Source organism: Macaca fascicularis, chromosome 14, assembly GCF_037993035.2.
Source record: "Macaca fascicularis isolate 582-1 chromosome 14, T2T-MFA8v1.1".
NCBI classification, from domain to species: domain Eukaryota; kingdom Metazoa; phylum Chordata; class Mammalia; order Primates; family Cercopithecidae; genus Macaca; species Macaca fascicularis.
In genome coordinates, this window is record NC_088388.1 from 20,003,018 (window position 1) to 20,023,477 (window position 20,460).

Here is a 20,460-nt window from a genome sequence, read left to right on the forward strand (position 1 = left end):
CAGGCATAGAAAAAGCTGAGATTTTAAAAACCAGTTGCAGGGGGCAGGAAACCAGGAGCTCACTGTTCTCAGACATGAGAACTTTCTCTGCTCCTCTAGCTGCGGGGCGGGGAGAGGGGGAAGTGAGGACCTTGTGACACTGTGCCTCTGAGGCCTGGGCTTCTTTCCTCCCCAGTTCTCACTGCACAGGGAGGTGGGCCATTTGCTCTGTGTCCAAGCAAATGGAAATCAACACGCTGAAAGAGTTCCAGCAAAAAGGTGCGGAGACACATCAACACAAAATAATCTTACAGATTTTACTGACCAGATATCCTCTTAGTAGGGTGAATCTGCACACAGATCAAAGAAAAGCAATCCGACATAGCTTTAGAATAACATAGAACATGGTCTTACTGTATTATAAAGTGAGCATTCCTAATTCAAGACTCTAAAATCTGAAACACTTTTGGTCCCAAGCACTTTGGATAAGGGATACTTAACCTGTAATTACTAACTTTGTGACCTCAGGCACGTTACTTAACCTCTCTAAGCCTCAATTTTGTAATCTGTAGAATGAACAGCTTAATACCTACCTTGTAGGGCTGCTGGAAATATGAAAAGAAATGCCAGCAGGTACTTAACTCAGAAATGCCAAGCCTAGTGACCAGCACATGGTAAGTACTCTCTAAATGGTAGCTGCTGTTAGTGTTGCTGTTGCTATGGCCATCAGGAGGATTTTTCATTTTCCAACCAGTGTGAGCTAAGAGGGACTAAAGGACATGGACATCCCCTACTGTCTGGACATCAGTCTCTGCAGTTCTGTGTCTCAGAAACAGCCCATACCTTCCGTTCCAAGTGCTTATCCAGGCGGGCCAGAGCTTCTGTCTCTCCTCCCTGCCAGACAGCTGGACCAAGTCCTTCAGTGGGGAACCCTGAAGAGAAGGAAGGGTCACAAGACAGGAGGTTTGACCATTTCAGTGATAGCCTGGCACAGCTGTTCTGTTATTTGAACTTTATGAGAACTGAACCATAGTGTCTCGGTGCTACTGGGGGTGAGGTAATCCTTAAAGTTTTAGTGTTTTCTAGGTCAACTTGGTTCTCTTCCCACAGTCACTATTTTCTCTGCTTTCCCCTGCACCCTCATTACTCCAGGCAGGTGAGAACAATCCTGGACCTCCTGCCTTTTCAGATTAGCTGGCAACTGTGGTTTTCAGGTGAAAAAGGCTAATAGCTTTGTTCAGATCAAAAGATTGGAGGGGTGGCTCACATCTGTAATCCTAGCATTTTGGGGGGCCAATGCGGGCGGATCACTCGAGGTCACGAGTTTGAGACCAGCCTGGCCAACATGGTGAAACCCTGTCTCAGCCGGGCGTGATGGCTCACGTCCGTAATCCCAGCACTTTAGGAGGCCGAGGCGGGCAGATCTCGAGGTCAGGAGATCGAGACTATCCTGGCTAACACGGTGAAACCCCCATATCTACTAAAAATACAAAAAATTAGCCGGGTGTGGTGGCAGGCGCCTGTAGTCCTAGCTAATGGGGAGGCTGAGGCAGGAGAATCGCATGAACCCGGGAGGTGCAGCTTGCAGTGAGCCGAGATTGTGCCACTGCACTCCAGCCTGGGTGACAGAGACTCTGTCTCAAAAAAAAAAAAAAAAAAAAAAAGAAACTCCATCTCTACTAAAAATACAAATATTAGCCAGGCATGGTGGCACGTGCCTGTAGTCCCAGCTACTCAGGAGGCTAAGGCAAGAGAATTGCTTGAACCCGGGAGGTGGAGGTTGCAGTGAGCCAAGACTGCGCTACTGCACTCCAGACAGGGCAGACTCCATCTCAGAAAGAAAAAAAAAAAAAAAATAAGAAAGAGGCGGGGTGAGGTAGTGTAGTTAGTAACCTGAGAGGCTGACAGACTCCCTGCTTTCAATAGAAGCAGTACTAGCTATACTGTTACTGAGAAGCCCACAGACACCAGCACCAGGCAGTGCCTGTATTGTCTGTGAGAGGGAAGTACAAAAATAGAGGCACAATCTAGAACCAGAAACAGAAGATTACATGTATGAGTATGAACAGAACAAATACTAGAAGGACATAGTTTAAAATTAATTGTGGTTACCTCTGGGTGGTGGAGTAATAGTGACTGCCATTTCCATCTTTGTTTTCCTGTGCTTTCTAACCTTTCTATAATAACATGCATTACTTTGACAAAGAATTTCTTTACACAAAAGGAGGCACCAGCACAAGCGGCTCTGGGCAGGAAGTACGCACCCAGCTCCTCCAGGGAGGGCACACCGTAGGTCTCGTCATGGTTCTCCTGGATCTCGGCCCTGCAGCTCTCCATCTGCTGACTGGTCACCGAGCCCACCGGCTTCTTGGGCAGCTCCATGCGGCTGATGATGGCCTGAAAGCGCTTGTATGTAAGGGGTGGCTTCTGCCCATTCAGCTCAATGATCCTGGGAAGTCCAAAGCACAACTGGTGTTACCCACAAGGCCCTGTGATTTGGGTCCCTGCCCAGCCAAAAAAGAACCCAGACTCTGAAGGTTTGAGGGTGGCTTTCCTCATCCACTCACAGGTCCCACGCCTGAATGGAAAGGAGGGAGCAAGGGAGGCCGCATCTCCATTTTACCGAGAGGGAAAATAAAGCCCAGAGAGCTGGAGCAGGTGCCTCAGTAATGGAGCAAGGCAGGGCCAGAGCTGCGACTCAATTCCAGGTTCCCTGGTGTTGACGCAGAGCTGCCTAAAGACAGACACTGAACATATCTCTAATCACAGAAAAATCCCTACTAACCAGCTTGGCACTTGGCCTATCTGTCAAGCTACGGGAATCCCCATAGGCCTCTACCACCATGTAAGCCCTGGAGAAAGTTCTTTGACAAGAGCTGAAGACATGTTTTTTTCTTTTTTTTTCCTACTCTAACATCATAAGGAATAGCAGACATGTTCCTTTCTTGGAAAATCATGCCATTCTTAGCCTCCATTTATTAGAACATAGAACAGAGAGATGGAGGACAGCTTATCTTCTCAAATACAGAGACTGGGGCTAGAGTTCATAGCCACAACTGATAGTTAAAGAGTGTCTTGTAGTTTACAAAGTATTTTTCATGACCAAGGGAAACATAACTGCACTCATGCAAGAAGGAAAGAGTATCAGAGGGTGAAGAACAGAACGGAGGTTGTTTATATAAGGATGAATTAGGATGGTATGGAGTCACATTCCCGGGGCTCTTCCTGGCTAAGAAGTAGCTTACGCAAGGCCCATCTGGCTGAGTGAGTTCATTTCTCAGTTTGCTCTACCTCGCTCTCCCCGTGTTAGTGGAGATATATGGTCGGCTGCTGCCTCTGCTGTGCCTCCCCCTCCTCTGGCACGCAGCAGGAGGAGGATCTCCACACCCAGCCTTTCCTCCCGAGGGCCCGGCTCACGTGCACAGCTGTGTGACCTGGCTTCTTGGCAGCCAGCACTGGGTTGGGGAGTGGGGGTGGGGAGCGGTGGCGGCTGCTGGCTTGGCAGCAGCAGCAACAGCAACAGCAGCAGCAGCAGGAGGGTGACAGCTCTGGCATGGCAGGGAAGGGGAGGAGAGGATTTCCTCCTAGAATCTCTGAAAGCACAGAGGCTGTCACCAGGGGAGGAGGCTCCTCTGTAGTTAGCAGCTCCCTGCAGGGATCTCTAGAGCCCTCCCCACCACCAAGCAACATGGCCTGGAAACCCAGATAGTCATAGAGCCCGGGGAGCTCTTTTTTTTTGACACAGGATCTCGCTCTGTCACCCAGGCTGGAGTGATGTGGCATGATCACAGCTCATGGCAGACTCAAGCCCCTGGGCTCAAGTGATCCTCCCACCTCAGACTCCTCAGTAACTGGCACTACAGGCATGTGCCACCATGCGTGGCTAATATATTTCTTTATTTTTAGTAGAGACGGGGGGTCTCACTAGGTTGCCCAGGCTGATCTTGAATTCCTGAACTCATGTGATCCTCTCACTTGGGCCTCTCAAAGTGCTAGGATTACAGGCATGCACCAGCATGCCCAGCCTAGGAACTCATCTTAGGTACAAAAGCTGGACCTGTGTGAACAGAGGTCTGTTGGAGGGGTAATAGGCAGGGTCCACTAAGGTCAGAGGGCACCTGTTGTGCAGGATGGAAGTGGGAGTAGGAGGCACAGGTGGGACTCGGGCATACTAGGAGTAGATCTGTAGAGACCCTGAGTGTGGGTCCTCACTGCTTCCATGCCTTGGGCCTAACAAGCCTCTCTGCCACCCCAATCGGGTAAAGCTCTTCGTGACCTGTTCTACAGGCCCTGACTCTGGCCTATTCTCTTCCAGCTTCTAGAAGATGCCATGCCTCCTGGGTCAGGTGGCCCTAATGATGAACCTCTCTGAGTTCCACTCAGCAAGGGCCCAAATTACTAACTCTCACAATTGGTAACCTGACCCCTGGGCCCCATCTCTTACCTTTCCAGGTCATAGAGTGTATGAGAGTTCTCGGTCACTACTTCCACACCAGCCTCCTTGGCCATCTTCATGATGGCTGCATCTCGTTCTTTCCCAAAGGGTTCAGAGTCATATTCAAAGGTCAAGCGGGTCACTCCCCATTCCTGTGGGGAGAGGATCTGTTATGCTCGACACTGTGTTTGGGGAGGAGGGGGAAGCTGGACTCTTACTTCCTTCCTGGGAGAGAACAGAGCTAGTCTAGAGACCTGTCTGATGGGCAGCAAACAAACTAGGAACAGGGATTTGATCTGGAAAGCAAACAAGTTGAGGTTCAGAAAGTTTGAGGAGGGCAGGCAGTGTGGTGAAGCCAACAGCACAGCAACAGTGGAGTCGGAAGAGAGGTAGGCAGCCTTGTGCACTTGCTGTGTCCTTGAGGTAGGAGAATGCGGCAGGAGGCTATAAATACAATGCTCCTGGGAGACCCCCAGTCCCAGAGAGTGGCACTGACTCACGAGTGGGACAGGACCACAGCCTTCCACCTGCTCAGCAAGCTTTTCCCAGAGCTCCTCACAGCCCTGCAGACTTGTGGCCTAGTTTTCTTGGCAGAGTTGTGCTATGTGAAGTGTCTTAATTGTTTCCACAGCAACACTCCTGAGGCCAATAGCAAACAGAGCTAATAGGTTCCAGCCCTGAGAGAGTCAGGAAAGCAGAAGTGATCCTTAGTCTGGAGGTCAGAGGAAACTGACCAGAGGGGCTGCATGTTGGAAAGAAGGAAGTTCTTTCCTAAGCCTTTAGTCATTTCTGGTAGGAATTTCTAGATCTCATGGCAAGCTGGCCCAGTGAATGGTTGTACAGACAACCCACAGAAAACCCTAGAGCATTCAACTTGCAAGAAGAAAAACACATTCTCCAAAGTCTCTGGTCATGGTCTCTGAAAGCTCTGAACCACAGGGGCAAATGTCCTGGCCATGCACAGACTGGTCTGGTCCTGACTCAGCCCTGCCTGGGGAGTGGGTCCTTAGCAGGGCCAGTTATCCCTCATTCGAGGATACCAGCATTAAACATTGATTGAGCCCTTGCTATAAGTCAGGTACCATGCTTACAGTTCATATAGATTACATCACTGAATACTCATTGTAACCTGTGAACAATAACAATATTATTAAATGACATTTTCTCCAAGAAGCCTTCTTGACCTCCTCCTTCACTATAATTCTTCTGCACCTTGTCTTTTTTCCACTGCAGCATGTATTATATGACAGTGATACACTTGCCTGTTTCCCCCATTAGTGTGAACTCTCAGAGCAGAAACCATGTTGTCTTGCTCATCATCATTATCCTTATACCTAGTATGGGGCCTAGTACCTAGCAGAAGCTCAATAAAAATACATTAAATGACTGAATGGATGACCTAGCTATAGCTCTGGGCTAGAAGTGGGTTGGCCTCTGAGTTGCTGGGGAAGAGAAGGGCAATGTTGAGGGGAGAAGGGAGGCAAATGTATTTATATGGTATGGTGGGAGAGGACACAGCTCTAGAGTCAGAATCCAAGATCATCACTTGTTAACTTCACAACCAATTATTGTTTCCTCACCTATAAATCGGGATAGCAGTAGCCACCTCTTAGACCTGCTGTGAGGAAGAAGTGAGTTGATGTAAACAAACACTGGGAACAGCGCTTGACTCATAGGCAGCCCTCAATGAATGTGGGCAATTACTAGCACTGTGTGATTTGTACATGTATGCGCAATTATGTGTGGGGGTGCGGGGAGGGGAACTGAAGGATGATGTATTCACTAAGCTGTTTGCCTCGACATGACTTTTCCTTTTGTCTCATAGTTAGGGTGGAGAGGGGCAAGACAATCATTGTGTGCTGCTGAGGATGATGGCAGTCTGTCCCAGAGCCCTCTGTCCATCAGTTCCTGTGCTTCTGTGTGGGCCTTAGAATATACTTTTAAAGGGATTGAGGGAAAAGTAGACTGGCCCCCTGATACTGCAAACAGAAACCTATGTGGCACCAAAATGAAGATTTCTATCAATCATTTATCCCATGGGAAACAAGAAAGCTTCTTCAGAAAGGCTGACTTTTCCCAATAAGCAGAGCAAAGCAAGATGGGAAACACACCTTGCTAGAAATGAAACCCCACCCTCAAAGTCTTGGCCTAGAAGGAACCCTAATAAATCTTGCTGGCTTGAGCCAAGAAAACATCGACAGAAGCCAGTGGCATCCGGGGTGGAATGACTTACCACATCCTATGTCTGGACTGAGCTGAGAGCTTTCCAACAAGACACTGGTTTCCCAGAATTTTTTTCCTTAACACAGTTTCCATTCCAAGAGAAAGCTAACTGGCTGCCTTTGCTCCCAACTTCTCTAGCAGCAATAGCCAGACCAGCCCTGATGTTTCCATTCCCTCAGTCGGAATATCATCTCACTCAGCTTGTGGGGAAACCCTCAGGGACAGAATCTCACTGTCTTCTCTGGGGCTCTGCACGCTTACCTTGAACAGCCTTGGGAACACGTCGGCTGGCTGTCCCCGGACTACAAACAGGCGGGAGTTCAGTTTCCTTAAACTTGTGTCCAAATCTTCCAGAGACTGAAGTAGGAACCTGCAGAGTTCACACAGGCCTTGTTAGTGATAACATCATGAAGAGTGGCTCTCTTTCCTAACAAAGCAGGGAGAAACTGGTTCACTGTTTATGCCCAACAGGCAGCCTCATGATCACTAGGGCTGGAGAGGCCAGGGTTCCAGCCCAGGAGGGATGTGGTGGTGGATCAGCGCTGCTCTGCTTCAAACCCTGGCCTTGCCACTTACTAGCTGTGTGACTTTAGGCAATCACCTAACCTCTTTGCCTGTTTTCTCACCAGTAATGTGAAGCTGATGTTAGTACTTCATCAAATTGCTAAGAAAAGAAAATCGAATAATGTGTGAAAAACATTTAGCACCGTGCTTGGCACACAGACATCACGAGATAAATGTGAGTTGTTCCTAGTGTGGTGTTTCTGTGTGATCAGAGGCAAGTCACTTATTCCCTCGCAGTCTCGGGGGCTAGATATAAGTATCTGCCCAGCACGAGGTTGTTGTGAGACTCACATGGGAGCCATCTGAAAAGCCAGTGCAATACAGTGGTATGAAGCTTTAAGGTCCTCTTAGCAGAGGAGCAGACTGCCATAGCTGGGAAAATCCTCCTTACTCTGGTGGAAAAGACTCCTTGACTTTCTGCACGCATGCTGTGGGCCATGCGTATTTCTGCTGCCACAGCCTCACAGCCGGCAATGGGTCCCTAGTTCCCACAGCTTTGTTTGGCAGGTGGCTTACTCTCCAGGCTTCTCCAAGGTTCTGGTGATCAGGTTCTCATCCCAAGAAGGAGAAGGCTTTAAAAGGTACTTCTCAATAGCTATCTTCACATTTTTGTGGGGGTGGGGATGGGGAAGACTACAGATAGGCAAGAACTTCAGCAGCAGACCTGGATCACCAGGGGAAAGGGAAAGGAAATTAACACTTGCTGAGTGCCTTCAGTGTTTTATTTTTAAGTTAAATTAACATTATAACCAGATAAACTATTCATGTGGCTCAAAATTCCAGAGACAAAGCAGTACACAGTAAAAAGGGCTTTCCCCTCCCTCCCTCCCCAGAGGCAACCAAGGTTATCAATGGGATTTTGGTTCTGTCATGCTTTTTAAGTGCATTTCTGCATTTAATTCTCTCAACTGTTTTGAAGGAAATAGTACCATCCTTATTATATAGATGAGGAAACTGAGACACTCAGATGTAAATTAATTTGCCTAAGACCATAGCTGTTAAGTGACAAAGCTGGGGATTCAGGAACCTAGGGTGGTCACTCTGAAACCCACATTTTCCTCTCTGTGCCTTTTTTTTTTTTTTTTTTTGAGACGGAGTCTTGCTCTGTCGTCCAGGCTGGAGTGCAGTGGCGCAATCTTGACTCACTGCAACCTCCCCATCCCAAGTTCAAACAATTCTCCTGTCTCAGCTTTCCGAGTATTTGGGGTTACAGGTATGTGCACCATACCCAATTAATTTTTTTAAAAATATTTTTGGTAGAGATGGGGTTTCACCATGTTGGCCAGGCTGGTTTTGAACTCCTGACCTCAAGTGATCCGCCCGCCTCAGCCATCCAAAGTGCTGGGATTACAGGTGTGAGCCACCGTGCAGGGCTTTGTGCCCCATTTCTAAAGATTTCTAGTTGTACGCCAACTCTGCTCCAGGGCTGAGATTCTGCAGGCCCTCAGGAGTTTGAAACCCTTTTCTCTAATAGCAATCTGACTACAGGTAGTCCACTGGCATTCTCATCTTCCTCAGGAACAAACAGGCCAATCTGCATATGTCACAGACACCTCCGAGGCACCCGCTCTCTACTCCCTGGGTCTCTGCCCATCCCCAGCATTCTTCTCTGTCAACAATAGGAATGGCACATCACAGTCACATTGTCTCACTACTGGAGGCTTACAGAAGCAGTGACTATTCCCAGGCTGTCAACTAGAACCAGCTCCCACTGCTGCCTCTGACGTACACAACTTGACACACTCCTACGGCCAGTGCCACCGACCCACATTCTAGCACGGGCTGAGCCCTGGGCTCGGCTCAAAGCATCATGTCTGCAAAAGAGCATGTGGAAGACTCTCTGAGGGGTTGGGATGGAAGACTAACAGGTTGAATGCTGCTTTATGCAAACCAAAAGCTCCACCTCTGTGAATTTCTGTTTTTGAAAAATTGACACCTCCAGAAAAGGAAAAGGGAGCTGCAAGTGCGTCACTTGTGTTGGCCTCCCCCAAGCCTCACCACTCTTCTAGAAGGAAAAGAAGAGAAATCCATGCAAATGGTCTCATGCCATCTGAAAGCTGGACTCTGCCAGGTAGAATGCCTAGGGTTAGGAGCGGTGATTTAAATTCCATAACCCCAGGACACAGGGTCCTCCATCTGCAGCTCCCAGGAGTGTCCTCACTGTGCGCTTCAGGGGCCTTTTCCTTCACAGTCCACGAGGCTGCATAGGACTTTGATTTGAAGCTATAAATAAGGTTGGAATGCACATGAAATCTAGGTTCCAGAACATGTAGCAATCTGCCTTCTATAGAACTTTATTTTTAGATCTCATTTACTAAAAGGAGAAATTCCTCGTAGCATCTCTAAAGTACAGCTAATCCTATGAGAGCCTTTTCTTCTTTCACAAGAGATGTTTACAGCAGAAAGCAGAGATGTGAGGCTGGTAGAAGGCCCAACTCTGAACCCAGCAACTCAATAAAAACAATGATAATAATGGCAATGACTAACATTTAATGAGCGTTTACACTGACAGGCACTATTCTACTTGTTTCACATATATTATCTCATTTAATTCTCAAACCGCCCAATCAAGTAGGTACTATTATCATTCCCATTTTACAGATGAGGGAATTGAGGCATAGGGAGATTATGGAACTTGCCCAACATTATATATCTAATAAGTGGCCAGAATTCAAACCCAGGCAATCTGTCAGGCTTGACATGTTTGTTTTTAGCCAGCCACTGCCTCTCAACAAACAGAGCACTGAGGTTGTGCTGCCCAGGGCTCAGCCGTTAGGGAGCACCAGAGGCCAACTCAAAGGCCAACAACACCTCTGCTGCCAGATCTTTCCTCCTGAGTGTGTTCTGACAATCAGCAGCATTGGCTATGAAACACCCAGGAGTCTGTTGAAATGCAGAATCTCAGACTCTAACCCAGACCTCCAAAATTAGAATCTGTATTTTAGCAAGATCCCCTGGTGATTCATTTGCATATTAAAGTTTCACAAGCACTACTCTAGAACACTGAATTTTACTTCTAGCCTCTGTTACAAGTTGCCTTTCTTTGCTTCTAGTTTGTTTCTACTAAACTTTCTCTCTTGGGCATCCATATTTCTGCCTCCCCTTTGGCCTGCTAGAAATGCTCTGCTTCTTCCAACTTCCCTCCCGAGTCAACCCAGGAAGGGAGGGCTCAGGACAGCCACCACACGGAGGCAACAGGCGGAGATGTGAGGAGGGTCCCCAGTATCTCCAGACTCCAGGCAGCGAGAGAATGCATAGAATGAGAAGCCACCACTAGGGTACCACCTTTGAGGCCTGCCAGGTGACAGCTGTCCATCACATTTGGAGCAGTGCCGTGACTGGGCAAAGGCTCACTGGGCAGGTATATGCATTCTTTCACCAGAGAGAACCCTGGGCCTTCTGTGGTGCCTTAGAACCCTCCTCTTTACTCCAATTTCTCTTTACTCCAGTGAGGGGACTCTGAAGGAAACTGGCCTGGCATTGGAGGTGGTAGTGTTGGGGGCTGGCACTTCACCCTTGGCAGCTCTTAGCTGAGCTCACATGGCCAAAATTCAGAGCACATGGTCCTGGGAGAGCAAAGCTTACCCTTTGGATTAGACAACATGTGCAACTGAATTACATTATTACGTAAGTGCTCTGGAGCCAGAGGCAGGCAGAACTAGAGAAAACCAGACTGGGATTTCCAAAAATACAGAGAGGACACTATAACTCAGGGACTCTACAAGGCTAGCCTTTAGAATAAAACAAGCAGATCCTTTGATTAAGTACTCACATTTTGGGAAGGCCTTCTCTACGGATGGCTGTCTCTACTGACCCTGTGTTGAGGAATATTTTATTTATTTGTTGTTAATAGGGGGAGGGAAGATAACAGTGAATTCTTTTGGGTCCAGGCTGTCCTTGACCAAGTTCTTCTGCTTCAAGCCAAGGTTATCTAACAATAATGATGATACCATTGGCTGGCACAGATTGGCTACATAGGATATTAATAGAAATTAACTTTTCCTAAGTAATTAAGAGCGCTTAAGCCCCATGGAAAAGGATAACCTAAACTCACAATCTCTGGCAGGGATTTATTTCTAAGTATCTGAGTAATACTTAGAAATACTTAAATATTAAATACTTATTATTTTAAAAATATATTTATTCTTTCCTAATTTCAAAGAGAAGGATGAAGGTTTTTATCCCCTTTGGGCAAACAGAAACATTTCCTTGGCAGTAGAACGGTAAAGTGCCTCTCTCAGATATCAACGTGAATAGCTCAGAGAAGCTCCTGTTTCCCTGCCAGTAGACGAGTTCTCAACCCACTTCCCAACAGTCCAACAGTGTTCAGCTCTCAGCATCTGGGAAGAGAGGCACACTTGTTCTCATGGCACATCCTGGGAAGTTCTCAGTTTACCCTATTTACCAATTCTGAGAGAAAGGGGCTGAGAGGGAACATATTTTATTTTCACAAATTCCCTCTGTCCCGGAAGCTCCTGAAAGAGGTGCAGCACAGAGCCAGGGACAAAATGATTTCAATAAAGTGGAAGAGGAATTGTGGCTAACACCTACCTAAGTCGCAGTGGGGAGAGAAAGGTAATGAAAAACCACAGAGCCCATTTTAAAATCTAGGAACTGCTCACATCTTCCTTTTGTTTATCTTCTTGCTGCAGTACCTCCTTCTAGATGTAGCAAATTTGGGGGAGGTGAGGCTGGAGAAAATGTGAAAGGGTTTAGCCAAGCAGCACTTGGGAGGAAGAAAAAAAAAAAAGTCCTGAGGCTCATATAGCTACAATTAGCCCATAAACTTCCCACCATCACCAAGGCAGGGAGTATACTAGCCTTCTTCTTGCTAATCAATATGTGTATTTCTTGGTTGCATTTCTCTGTCCTTTTTTACTCCTAGTGCCATTCATAGTTATTTTAATCTGATTTCATCTGCAGAAAAACACTGTGTGGGAGTCAGTGTAGGAGGAGCAGGAGGGAAATAGAGTCACAGATTTTGGGTCCTCCCCTCCTTGCAGATGTTCCCTTGCCTTCCTAGGGAGGCTTCTCAGAGGCAACTTAAGCAGCTACAGAGCTAGGACCTTATGGTGCAGCACAATTCTCTCAGACCACTCTCGGAATCCAGAAACAGCCACGGGACGATTACACATACTACAGTCATGTCAAGATATGGCTGGCTCCAGTCCTCCCCTCCATCCCCAACTTTGTACACAAGAGAATGCAGCTCTGCCTTCAACTGATCCAGGAAGCAAGCAGAATGGTGGAGGTGGTAGGAGTGTGTCTGTTACCAGGCCCAGGAGCAGTTATTATATTCAATCTGTTTGTGTTACTTCACCTCTTTCTTCTGAACGCCAAGACTAATTAGACTTCCTGTCAATGCACTGCAACACACTTCCTAGGTTGCCCAGCTCAGGACTGAGGTTCTCTAGTCCAGTGCTTCTCAAGCTTTGCTGCAATAAGAGTTTTAAAAACCTTAATGCCCAAGGCCGGGCACAGTGGCTCATGCTTGCAATCACAGCACTTTGGGAGGTTCAGGCAGGCGATTGCTTAGGACCAGGAATTCAAGACCAGCCTGGAGAACATGGTGAAACCTCATTTCTACAAAAAATACAAAAATTAGCCAGGCATGGTGGTGCAAGCCTGCAGTCCCAGCTACTTGGGAGGCAGAGGCAGGAGGATCGCTGGAGCCCAGGAGGTCAAGGTTGCAGTGAGCTATGATCATGCCACTGCATTTCAGCTTGGGTTGTCACCTGAGCAGGACCCTGTCTCAAAAAACCCCACAAAAAACCAAAAACCAAAAACCAAAAACCAAAAACCAAAAACCAAAACCAAAACCAAACAAAAAACCCCAAAACCTTAATGCCCAGGCCATAACCAAGAACAATTCTAACAGAACTGGGGGAAAGGGGTTGGGCACAGTGGTTCATGCCCCGTAATCCCAGCAGCTTGGGAGACCAAGGTGGGTAGATCACCTGAGGTCAGGAGTTTGAGACCAGCCTAGCCAACATGGTGAAACCCTGTCTCTACTAAAAATACAAAAAAATTAGCCAGATGTGGCAGTGGCCGCCTGTAATCCTGGCTACTTGGGAGGCTAAGGCAAGAGAATTGCTTGAACCTGGGAGGCGGAGGTTGCAGTGAGCCCAGACTGTGCCATTGTACTCTATCCTGGGCAACAAGAACAAAACTCCATCTCAAAAAAAAAAAAAAAAAAAAGAATTGGGGGAAAGGGGCCCAGGCATCTTTTAAAGATCCTTATGGGATTCCAATACATAGCAGCCAAGATTGAGAACCACTGCTCTAGTCTGTCCCCTTATCTTATGTTTCTCATGGCACTTCGTTTCACTAAATTATGGTTGTTTGCTGGTCTTCTTTCAATAAAATGTAGGCTCCAGGAGTTCTGGAGCACAGACACATCTGTTTATTCACTGCTGTATCCCTAGCAACATCTAGAGCACTACCTGGCAGATATTAGGCATTCATTAAGTAATCAATTAATATCTGCATTCCTACACAGCCTCTGACTTCAGGATTTGACTCAGGCATCTAAGCCACATTCCTTTTCTCCTTCACTAGATTGACAGCACAATCACAAAACGATAACCCACAAAAATCCATAAACACCTGGTTCCTAGCAAACTGGAGTTTAATCAACAGGAATTTTATTGTTGATTTTTAATCTCCCCTATCAAAAAAGAGTAGGTAGTACTAGGCAGTGTCCCCCAAAACCCAATAAAAGAAGAAACTCTGTGACAATGTAACAAGAAGGTAGTCGGATTCCATTTGGCTGGCTCTGACTGGTGCAGGGCAGTCTGAGGCTTGGCTTAATGTCCACACTAGGGATGGTCATTTGATGATGCTTGTCAAACCCAACCTCCTATCTGTAGAAAACTGGAGCAGAGACAGAGCAATAAGGCAGCCTGAAAACTGTGGGCAGGCTCTCCACAGGACTCTTTAATTGTTCCTTCTATATAAACTGGGCAAGAGGGGACACTGAACAGACCTACTGCTAGGAGCACTCACTCTCTTAGCAGGGTACACACCTTGGAGAGAAAAGAATGGTGTGCCGAGAGCCACGGTATCCTGGAAATAACCCTGTCCATCAGTGCAACAAGGCCACAAGCAAACATTCCCCAGAACAATGTAAACAAACCCAGCGACTGCCACTAGGTGTTCTGAAGAGCGATGGGTACATGATGTCTCAAAACTCTTTAATTTGAATACTGCTTACAAAGAAAATACATTAACGACCTGTTCATCTTTTTCCATGATCATGTCGACTCCATCTCCTGGGGGGTCATCAGAGGGGCCCTTGATATCATGGCTTTCCTGCTCCCTAACCTTAGCACAACAGTTCATAGAAGTCTCATCTCTAATGGCTCAACTGTCCTCTAAAATCATGACAAGAGGATGACGGGGTGACACTTTGGATCCTTTTAAATTTTTTTTATCGAGGTCAAAGCTCCAGAGCAGGGCTTAAACCATTTTGGAGAATCCCCTGGATTCTCTGGAGCTTTGAACACAACGCGATTCCACCTGAAGACACCTTTGGCTTCTTTATTTATAATATAGGGGAGAAGACTTTATTTAATGCTAAGCCAGGGTCACCTGACACCCCTAGAGGCAGGACGGTCTGGGCGCAGGGAAGCCAGGATGGGTGGTAGGGCGGATTCAAACAAGCCAGAGGCTTAGGAATGATCTCCCCGAGCCCAGCAATGGGCTCTTTACTTGAAGAATGCGAGCAAAAACCCGTCCCGCCCTCACACCACAGTATCTCCTTCTGCCCCTCCCTGAGTAGACCATAAGAGCCCTAGACCAGGAGCCCCTGTTCCGCCACTCACTGGCTGCAAGTCCTTGGACAGGTCGACTTTGGGTCTCCAGGGCCCAAGGGTCTCATCTGTACAACGGGGATCATGATCTCCGTTCCACAGGCAGTTGTGAGGCTCAGAGGGGTAACAGTGCGAACGCGCTTTGTCAGAGGCTGAGCCCTGGCCCACCGGCGCGTTAGGACCATGACGAATTACTTCCCCGGTCTCGGCTTCTCCACGGCCTCACAGCCGTGGAGAGGTTGAGAGAATCGTGCTGTTTGCCGGTCACCCCAGGGTCAGGGTCCTGGCTGCGTCCCCGCCACCCCGCCCCGGGTCCCCTCACCTCCATCGGTTGATCCCGACTGAGGAGGAGGCCGCGAACCACGGGTCGAGAATGTAAACGCAGCGCACGCAGCGCGCCCCGCGCACGGCCGCCAGCAGCGCCGGGTTGTCGTGGAGCCGCAGCCCTTTGCGGAACCAGTGCACTGAAGAGGCGCCGTCCGTGCCGGGCGCTGGCGCCGGGGCCACAGCTGCCGCCGTCGCCACAGTCGCCGCCATGACTGTCCAGACTGCTCCGGCCACCCCCGCTCCGCCCCGGTAGGCGACGCGGACCCCGCCCACAGACCGCCCAGTGACCTATGACGCCGCAGCTCCTCCCTTCGTCCCCGCCCCCAGGGCCTTAGAGCCCCTGTGCCATTGGCTGAGTGCCTCCCGCCCGGCGATTGGCCCAGAGACGCCAGAACAGGCCCCGCCCCCTCACGTTCCTACCATGTGTGGGTCCGCCTGGGTGGAGCTGGCAGGCGGACAAGTGACGCAGGCTGGCACAGTCCGCGGAGGGCCGGGAGTGGGCCGAGTCTCGAGGTACAGCGGATCTCTTACACATGTCCTGTTCAGGGCCTGCTTCTAGAAGAAGCTACCTGGGCTGGTAGGGGTTGCTGTGACTACAGCCAGAGACTTGCAAAACTGACAACTGACCTTCCTATTATCACCAACATCGTCACCAGCATCATCTACATCATTCTACTACAACTGCCATTTATTAAGTGCACTTTATATGGCAAGAGACATGATCATCTCCTTACGTAGTCGGTCTCATTTACTATTCTGAACTCAGCCCAGTTACATTCATTTAACGAACACCAGTGGAAGAGCTGCTGTTATTTTTGTTTTACAGATGAAGAAAATGGAGGGTGCCGCAGGTTGAGCGACTTGCTCAGTATCATAAAGCTACTAAGAGGGATTTCACCCATATTATTCTGATTTTGAAACTTCTGCTTTTATCCACGAAGCTATACTTCTCTTTGTGCGAAGATCCTTGGTAATTCCAAGTGGCAGAGTCCAAGGATGGAGAAGGAGTGCCCTGATACGCAGCATTAGAGGATTTGGGAGTAGGGACTGGGAATGTGGAGGACTTGAGCTCGTAATTATGCCATCAGATGAATTTATTTTCTTTTAGTCTGTTTAGTAGATCCAGTGGTACTATTGTGTGCAAAGCACTGTACTGGATTCCGGGTGGGGTTCAGAGATGTGGAGGACACTGTCCCCATTCTTCTGGGACGCCAGGTGGAACCCTCTTATTCCTCTGGCGTCTAGCATAGAGCTTGCTGATTGACTGACTAAATGGCAAGAGAAGCTATAAACACCAGCAACAAGGTGTTGGGGAAGGCTAAGATGGCTTAGTCAAGCTGCAGCTTTGGGGTTATCAGGTGGAGAACAGTCAGTTTCAACTTGGCCCTAGGTTGAGCCCATGCTTGGAACCCTTCCTGGACCTGGGACAGTGTGATGAAAGCATTTAGCAATTTAGTCTGCAATTTAGTGGCATTAATTGGCACCACTCTCTAAACCAGTGTCACTGCAATCCTAGGCATTCTCTGCCATTTCCAGGACTTTTCACAAGCTGTTCCCGCAGTCTAGATCACACTCCCTCTTCCTTCTTTGTTTCTAACTCCAGTTTGCTCTGTATCATTGTTCAGTGTAGATGTCACCTTCTTGCTGTCTGATCCCAACCTGAATAGTGCCCCGTCTCATTCTGTGCTTCTTTGTGGTCACTTGTCTTGGCACACAATACTGGAATTTCTTGCTTAAATGTCTTAATGCCCCATTAAAGTATAAACTCCTGGAGAGCAGGGGCTGTGGCTTATTTACAGTTGTATGTCCAAAGTCTAGCTCAGTGCTTGGCACCTAACGCTCAAGGATTATTTGAGTAAAAATTGCACTAGAGTCTCATATTGGCAGGCTCTTAGAGGCTTATCCTAGTCCCCTTACCTGGCCCTGTCCTTATTTTTGAATTTCCTTTCCAAATGCTTGCTGAATAAATCGATGCCACCTTTCATTACTTTTATTTTAAGGTTTTGTGTTCCCCCTCTCCTATCCCCTCTTCTCTCCACAAGGTTGGTGCTTTGCTAGGAATGGAACAGAGTGTAAGGAGGTGTTTCTCCCTTAAACAACCTCAGAGATGAGTCCTCTTCCCTTTTACTCCTCTAAATTCCCGTAATGCTGTATCTGTATTCTGTGAGCCCGGGACTGTGCTTGTCTTACTTATCAGTGTCTTCCCAGCTGGTACTCTGGTACCTAACATATAGTAGGTGCTCGAAAAACATTTGCCAAATGATCAAAAGTCATTTCCCTCCCCTCCACTCTCTCTCTTATTAAGCTATCATGAGAGGCAGTGTGGTGTAATGGTTAAATCCTAGGCTTCGCACATTAGAGTTGCTGAGTTCAAATTCTAGTTCTGCTTTTAATCTCTGTGACCTTGGATAAGCTAGTTAACCTCTCTGTTCCTCACTTTCTTAATCTTTGCAATAGGGTGATAATAGCACTTAGGATATACTAAGCATTTGTACTGTATCAGCTACTGTTATTCTGAGCAGCAGGATCTGTGTCTGGTTTTCTCTTCCTTGTAATGCTCAGCCCTGGGTCGTACATGTAATGTGGGCTCCATAAGTTGCTGAGTAAATAAAATATTTTACTCATTTTTTAAAAGTCCTCGAAATTTTGCCAATAATGAAAAAAGTAATCAACCTCAGTTCCCAAAACCTAACAAATCAATTATTTCTTATCTTCATGTTGCCTTCTAGACTTTGTCCACAAACACCTAAGCAGACTGTAATCAAAGCAGAGGTTCAGTGCTCCATGGTTTGCATAGTTTGTTTGTTCTTTTTCTTTTTTTATTTTTTTTGAGACGGAGTCTCGCTCTGTCACCGGAGTGACAGTGGTGTGATCTCCGCTCACTGCAACCTCCGCCTCCTGGGCTCAAGCAATTCTTGCCTCACCCTCCCAAGTAGCTGGGATTATAGGCGGCTGCCACCACACTGGGCTAGTTTTTATATTTTTAGTAGAGTCAGGGTTTCACCATATTGGTCAGGCTGGTCTTGAACTCCTGACCTCAGGCGATCCACCTACCTTGGCCTCTCGAAGCGCTGGGATTACAGGTGTGAGCCACCGACCATGCCCTGCCTGTTCTTTTTTTTTTTTTTTTTTTTTTTGAGACAGGGTCTTGTTCTGTCACCCAAGCTGGAGTGCAGTGCTGTGACCCTAGCTCAATAACAGTTTCAAACTCCTGGGCTCAAAGGATCCTCCTGCTTCAGCCTCCTGAGTAGCTAAGACTACACGCACACACCAGCATGCCCAGCTAATTTAAAAAACATTTTTTTTTCTTGGTAAAAACAGGGGCTTTGCTATGTTGCCCAGGCTGGTCTTTAAGCAATTAATTCCTAGCCTCTATCAGTCCTCCCTCTTTGGGCTCCCAAAGTGCTGGGATTATAGGCATGAGCCATTGCACTTGGCCCAGCTTTTTTGAAACTTAAAATATTAAGCCTGTTGTATATTGCTGCATCGTTACTTTTGTGTGGTTTTTTTTTGTGTGGTTTGTGTTGTCAAGTTAACAAAGATGAACTATTAATACTTCATTGAATAATTGCATATTGCTTTAGTATATTAACAGTGTAACATTCAAGAATCAGGAAGCAGGTTGGGTGCGGTGGCTCATGCCTGTAATCCCAGCACTTTGGGAGGCCGAGGCAGGCAGATCATTTGAGGTCAGGAGTTGATGTGGCCAACATGGTGAAACCCCGTCTCTACTAAAAATACAAAAAGTAGCCAGGTGTGGTGATGCGTGCCTGTAATCCCAGCTACTCAGGAGGCTGAGGCAGGAGAATCGCTTGAACCCGGGAGGTGGAGGTTGCCGTGAACCAAGATCATGCCACCACACTCCAGTCTGAATGACGAAGTGAGACTCCGAAAAAAAAAAAAAAGAATAGGGAAGTAAATCTGACACTAGATAGAATAGGGTGCAAAGTCCACTTTGGGTTTTTACACTTTAAAAGGGACACGGAGAAATTGGAGAGAGACCAAAGAAACTTGTACGTTGCTAAGGAAGTGAAATATAATGGGGTACTATTGTCTCTTCGAGAGAAATAAGAGCTAATTTTTGACCTCATAATAATGCACTCTAGTGTACACCTTGTAAAAAGTACCTCCAAAGAGTGGTTGTCATGAGGATGTCAAACAACCTAGTTTACACTAGGAAGAGTGAAGATTGGAGAGACGACTTAGGATAAGGTGCTTTAAGGATGAGATGAATTAGCCAGGAACTGAGTGGCGTCTTTCTTCCCTGAAGATGCTTACGCAGATAGATTAGTCCTGTTTTGTCTCTTTTTGTTAATGTCCTGCATGGAGACTGGATTAAACAACTTTCTACTTTGGCTTTGAACCGCGCTTTGGGTAAATATTTGATGATTGGCTGAAAGGTAATCGGGCGCGGCGGGAGGGACTTCCCCGGCGAGTTTAAGTTACCCGCGCCCTCTAGTGGTAGGACTGGGACAACGGCGGTTCGGTTTTCGGCTGTGCGGGGAACACCGCGGCATCCCTGTTCCCAAGGCTTCACGCAAAGCCTACTTTGATGTAGTGACGTAAAATGTTTGTTATTGGAACTGTTCAGCTTGAGAAGCAGTAAAGCTTATTGAGAGCATAGACCGTAAAACTAAACTCCCTGCGTTCCATTTCCAGATCTGACATTAACTAGCAAATTACTTAATTGGGCGAGCTACTTAACCTCTCTGTGCCTTAGCTTCCTCATTTGTAAAATGGGGATGATGATACTAATAATAAAGGACAGTATGAAATTAGAGAAAGGTGAATAGACTAATGAGTCAGAATTGAGAATCCAGAAACAGGTCCACATGAATCTGGACATTTTATTCACGACAAAGATGTCTGTGTAAAGAAGTGGGGAAAGTAATGGGTCAATCAGATATTCTGTTGTAAAAAAGTGAAAGTTGACTCCATCTCACAACATACAAATCAATTCCAGGTAGATTATATGCTTAATGTGAGGGGTAAAACAATAAAGCTTTAAGAAGATCGTATTGGAGAATATCTTTGCAACCTTGGGAGAAGACAAACATTTCTTGAAAAAGACATGAAAAGCACTAACCGTTAAAGAAAATATTGATGAGTTGGACTATGTTA

The 20,460-nt window shown here is 47.2% G+C and overlaps 1 protein-coding gene across 1 annotated transcript in view; it reads right to left on the reverse strand.

The window, feature by feature from the left end:
- CRY2 (cryptochrome circadian regulator 2) overlaps window positions 1-15,562 on the reverse strand; it is a 38,180-nt gene extending 22,618 nt beyond the window's left edge. The window contains exons 1-5 of the mRNA XM_005578091.4: window positions 15,335-15,562; window positions 6,899-7,007; window positions 4,424-4,566; window positions 2,244-2,428; window positions 823-911 (exon numbers count right to left, since the gene is read on the reverse strand). Coding sequence (XP_005578148.1) covers window positions 823-911; window positions 2,244-2,428; window positions 4,424-4,566; window positions 6,899-7,007; window positions 15,335-15,549 — 741 coding nt within the window. The 5' untranslated portion in view covers window positions 15,550-15,562. The remainder of the gene's footprint in view (window positions 1-822; window positions 912-2,243; window positions 2,429-4,423; window positions 4,567-6,898; window positions 7,008-15,334) is intronic.
- Between the last annotated feature and the right edge of the window lie 4,898 nt (window positions 15,563-20,460).